Source organism: Myotis brandtii, unplaced genomic scaffold, assembly GCF_000412655.1.
Source record: "Myotis brandtii unplaced genomic scaffold, ASM41265v1 scaffold31478, whole genome shotgun sequence".
Taxonomy (NCBI): domain Eukaryota; kingdom Metazoa; phylum Chordata; class Mammalia; order Chiroptera; family Vespertilionidae; genus Myotis; species Myotis brandtii.
Window position 1 is genome coordinate 1 of NW_005362065.1, and position 5,888 is coordinate 5,888.

Sequence of the window (5,888 nt, forward strand, 5' to 3'; positions counted from 1 at the left end):
ACCAAGCAGGGGCCGCGGGAGAAGCGGGCACAGCCCCCGGTATCGCATGTGGTCACCGCTGCCTCCTGGTCATGCCGGGGCAGCACAGGCCGCACGCACAGCCCGAGCCTTCCCGGCCGATGCAGCCGAACTCAGGGGGAAAGCGGCCTCCTCGCTGGCGTGTGGCAGAAGCAGTCGTCACTCCAGCGGGCTTTCAGGCAGCATTTTCCCACATGTCTCCGTACACGGGAAGCCGGGTGTCGTCTTTCTCACCTGCCCGAGGTGATAACGCTGCCAGCACGGCCATGACATAGTGGCTTGGCAAGCCCCGGTATTTGGTATAACCGCAAAGCCTGTGCACTTATTTTTAAAGTACTTTAAAGTTAAAAAGAAAATCATCATTTTGCCATGGAAGTGATATAGTTATTTCCTTAAGTACATTTTCCTAATCAAAATGTTCTGCTTTCAGTGTGAAATATGAGTCGACATATAACACCAAGGCTCGACTGGAGTTCAATACTAGAGGATGAAGAGTCTGACCAGCCAGTTGGAGCCGTGGTTGTGAGTGCTTTGATATTTGAACTGTCTATGACCAGAAATGTATTTTTCTGTGAGTTTTGTTGAATGCCTCTAGGTACAGTGTTAAAAGTTTCCGTGCTGATAAGGGAGTAACACGGGCCCAGGAGGAGTCCTTAGGAAGGAAACCTTGATCCAGGAGGTTTCCACTCTGGTATTGCCAGTGGAAATATCCCCTATGACTCCTTTCTCGTGCTTATTAACACGGACTGCCCACATCCATCCCCGGAGAGTTTAAAAGAGCTTCAGACGTCCTTGTGGGCAGCTCCTCTCCAAGGAACCAGGCAGAGGGAAGAGAAACAATATTAAGAATATATATATCATGTCTATAAAGTGCCTTTATTCTTATTCATGATTATATGTATGTGTGTATATTTTTTTATGATTGTCATGTATTAACAACAAAACTTTTCATTTTCTCACACACACACACACACGCACACACACACACACCCCCCCCACAGGACCAGCAGCCCCGGGATGAACAACCTCAACAAGAGGAGCCACCCACTGAGAGTCAGGATATTACACCTGATGAAGAGAAAGCAGATGCAGGAGCTCCTGAGGTTCAAGGTGAAGGGAAAGGGAAGAAGACTGTGGGGAGCTGGGAGTCTGTCTGTCTATCATGTATTGTGCATACCATAGCTCTATGCAAACATATCCTGGAAATTGGGAGAGAATGTGAAGATTTTATAGTTTGTCAGCCCATCATAGAACACCTGAAACCAAGCCTATTTGTTCAGGGATGGTAGCCCCATTTTATAAGTGAGAAAACTGAGCCTGAGCACTTGACTCACTGAGAAATAGTTCACACTTCATTCCAAGGTTTGTGTTCTTCCTACCACCTATGTTGGTGTCTGAAATAGTGGATGGTATTGTATAAAATGCTAAATACTCAAGTGTGTCTGAACTGTAAGGTAGCTCAGTACTGGCCCAGGAATAGATGCAGTTCAGTGGGGCAGGTTAGAGCCTCAGAAAGGAGCTCAGTGGAAGATGGCCACTCTCTCCTTTAAGTGATGTTTTCCTATGGCATATTTGGTAAAAACTAAGTAATTCAGAAGACTGGCATATTGGTAATTATGGAAGTGTGTTTTTTTAATGACTTAAAAGGGAGTTTAATAATTTTAAGATTAGGAAAATCAAAAGTATCTTCAAATTATTATGAAACAGCAATTATTTCTTCACACTATATAGTATTTTTATCAAACACTTGTAGTGAATTATTTATATGGTTCAGACCACAGATTATTTTAGCAGTTCATCCTTCAGAGATAGAACTCATTTATGGAAGGTTACACCTACAGCCTTTGCACCTAAATGTAACTAGTTATTTTAACATAATAAGTTTCTGATTATTCCGATAAGGGATTGATGTCACTACTATAAGATTTGTCATAGACCACAAATGCCCTCAGTTAATCCTTCAGTAAATTGCATTTTAATTGTAATTACAATACTATCCATGGTATACACCTCAGATTTCTTAGATAGAACTCATGCTCACTACTCTTAGCACACTATGATAATATGTTGGAAATGTAGATGTCACTGGTTTACCTTCAGATTGTCATTCACTACAGGAAAACAAAAAAGATGAACTCCAACTTTCCATCACCCACATAATCATACTAGAATACAAGCTTTTATATTTCATTAACTGAAGGAAAAAAGGTTATCATTTCCTTATTTATGTTCCATGTTTACTGCTCAAATTGAGAACTTTTCCTAAGGTCCTGACATGGAGGCTGAGTTGCAAGAACTGGCTCATCCAGAGACAGAGGGCAAGAGCAAAGTTGGTCCTGATGTACGTGAGAAGGATTTACCAAAATTAGAGTGCTCTAAAATGCTAGAAGCAGGTATGTCATCCATTACAAATGTAATTTTTGTGGTTTTTCTTCTCCACAGTTGTGTGTTTGGTACTACAAAGGTACCATAGTGTGACTTTAATAGAGTTCACACATAAAGGTTTTTGAATAGTAGTTCAGACCCCAAATGCCTGAGTGCCTGACTTATAATCAAATAAAGAAACACATTGGCCCTCGCTGGTTTGGCTCAGTGGATAGAGCATTGGCCTGCAGACTGAAGGGTCCCAGGTTCGATTCCAGTCAAGGGCACATGCCTTGGTTGTGGGCTCGATCCCCAGTAGGGGGTATGCAGGAGGCAACCAATCAATGATTATCAATGATTATCTCATCATTTATGTTTCTATCTCTCTCCCTCTCCCTTTCTCTCTGAAATTAATAAAAATATATTTTTAAAAGGAAAGAAACATTGGATCAAAGTATATTGAATTATAAAATATGAAAACATTTTCATACTTTGGGGTATATGTACTTGAACCAACAGCAAATAATTTTCAGATACTTTTATAATTCCTACCTTTAACAAATACATAAAACATTTGTAATAAATACCAGTTTGTATGAAATATGCTGAGGCACTGAAGTAGGTTCTAATACCAGCTGTAATGTAATTTGTGTGAATCTGGGGGAATCTCTCAACTTCCAAGCTAATCTTACTCATATTAATAGTGAATCAAATCATATACTAAAATCATGTTCAATGCTGATATTTGCATGATATGGTTCTTTTGGATGCAATAAAAAGAATACCAAGAGCCCTGGCCGGTTTGGCTCAGTGGATAGAGCGTCGGCCTGTGGACTCAAGAGTCCCGGGTTCGATTCCAGTCAAGGGCATGTACCTTGGTTGCGGGCACATCCCCAGTGGGGAGTGTGCAGGAGGCAGCTGATCAATGTTTCTCTCTCATCGATGTTTCTAACTCCCTATCCCTCTCCCTTCCTCTCTGTAAAAAATCTATAAAATATATTTTTTTTAAAAAAGAATACCAAGATACTGTGTTTTTCCTTACTTGTCATAAAATAATCTTCTTTAGTCACATGGTTACATCTGAATTGAGATTTTTATTGCTACTAAGATAATGAGTAAACAATCCACTTAATGTTCCATTTACTATATGGAGACCTGGAAAACTGTTCTTAGATTCTGTCAAATTCTGAATTATTTTGGCTTTTAGAAAACAATTGCATTTTAAATATTTTTCCCAATGAAGCCTCAAATGACTAAATCATGCAATAGCAAGCAATAGTCTAGTTTCTATGTCTGATCAAGTAGAGAGAATGCAGGAAATCACTAATATCAAGGAGGTCTGAGTAAGATACCTATGCTAATCACACTCCCTGTCACCCTTACTGAGTAGCTCTCCTTAATAAAAATGTGGTCCCTGCTATATAAATACCTCTAAAATCATATCAAATGTGGCATATTGTAAGCTTCTGCCCTGAAAAATCAATTGATAAAATTGGAAGTTCAAGGGCTACAACATCAATCATTCTTTAGTAATCAACTTATGTTTATTGTGCAAATTATAACTTTTTTAAGGCCCTGACCCGGAAGCTGTTCTCCAGGAACAGGATCAGCCAAAGACCGGGGATGAGGACACTTATGTCAAGTATAAGATTTTAGGCAAACCGGAACCCATTAACATGCCAGAAAGAGGTATGCTATACACTAAGAATGCAATTAAATGTGTTTTTCGTTTCCCACAATGATATCTCTAATAATATGGAGGTAACACACTGTTACTTTAATAACAGGGCTCACATCTAAAGAATTTTGGAAAGTAGTTCAGATTTCAAAAGCCTGATTAACAGACTTAATAGACTATCAGCCATAGAAACAAATAAGACCAAAGCCATTTTAAATTACAAGTTTGAAAACATTTTCTTTTGAATATAAGTACTTTACGCTAATAGCTTTGAAATCCTTTCATATTTTCTGATTTAACAAATACATAATGCATTTGTAATAAATAGGAGGTTACATAAATATTCTAGGTACTGTGATAGATTCTAGTACCACCTTTAATATAACTTGTGTGATTCTTAGAGAATCCCTTACCTTCCAAATCCATCCTTACTCATATGAATAGTGAATCGAAATCAGAGATACTAAAATTTTTTTTCAAGGCTGCTTTTTGCATTCTCTGGTTTTGTTGCATAGAATACAATGAAAACACATATTCTGTTTTCATAACTTATTTATCTGTTGTCAGATTTTTTTCAAATTCTGAATTCTTTCTGGCTCTTAGAAAACAGTTACATTTTAAATCCTTTCCTCATTGAAGCCTCAGATGTCTAAATCATGCAATGGCAAGAGATCATCTAGTTTCAGTTTTTTTTATTGGTTCAAGCAGAGCATGTGCAGGCAATCACTGATGTGAAGGCAGGTATAAATAGAGTATCTATGCTAAGCATGCTCCCTGTCACCACTGTCAGTCTTAATGAGTTATTGTCCCTAATAAAAATGTGGACAATATGATATAATCACCTCTAACAATATCAAATGTGGCATGTTATACGTTTCTTCATTGAAACATCTGTTGATAAGATTAGAAGTTCAAAGACTATAGCCTTAATAATTGCTGAGTAATCATCTAGAGCAGTGGTTCTCAACCTTCCTAATGCCGTGACCCTTTAATACAGTTCCTCATGTTGTGGTGACCCCCAACCATAAAATTATTTTCGTTGTTACTTCATAACTGTAATTTTGCTACTGTTATGAATTGTAATGTAAATATCTGATATGCAGGATGTATTTTCATTATTAGACATTGAACATAATTAAAGCATAGTGATTAATCACAAAAACAATATGTAATTATATATGTGTTTTCCGATGGTCTTAGGCGACCCCTGTGAAAGGGTCGTTCAACCCCCAAAGGGTTCACGACCCACAGGTTGGCGACCCACAGGTTGAGAACTGCTGATCCAGAATATGATTGCTGCTGAAAATGATAACTTCTTTTTTAAGGGCCTGACCCAGAAATTTGTCCCCCAGACCTGCCTCAGCCAGAGATTTGGGTTGAAGATACAGATGATACTCCGTTCAAGTGGGAGATTTCACCAAAACCAGAGCCCGTTTACATGCCAGAAGCAGGTAAGTTATGAATTAGGAATATAATTTATCCCTGGCTGGCATGGCTCAGTGGTTGAGTGTTAACCAATGAACCAGAAGGTCACGGTTCGATTCCCAGTCTGGGCACATGCCCAGGTTGCTGGCTCGATCCCTAGTGTGGGCGTGCAGAAGGGAGCCTATCAGTGATTCTCTCTCATCATTGATGTTTCCGTCTCTCTCTTCCTCTCTGAAATCAATAAAAATATATTTTAAGAAGAATGTAATTTATGTGTTTTACAAATTGCTGACCACTAATTACAAGGGGTTCTGAATTTAAAGGGAGTACTTTAAGTTTAGGAAGACATTATCTTGTATTAGTCTTCTAAACGTTTTTACTTTACATTACTTAAACATTTCAT

General features: G+C 38.6%; 1 protein-coding gene across 1 annotated transcript; it reads left to right on the forward strand.

Moving 5' to 3' along the window:
• Positions 1–455: 455 nt before the first annotated feature.
• LOC102239092 (putative G antigen family E member 3) lies at positions 456–5,511 on the forward strand (the record flags this gene model as incomplete). Its single annotated transcript, XM_014542901.1, has 4 exons — positions 456–540; positions 1,020–1,128; positions 2,286–2,411; positions 5,386–5,511. Coding segments are annotated over exons 1-4 (445 nt in total), but the record flags the coding sequence as incomplete, so codon positions are not given.
• Positions 5,512–5,888: the final 377 nt, after the last annotated feature.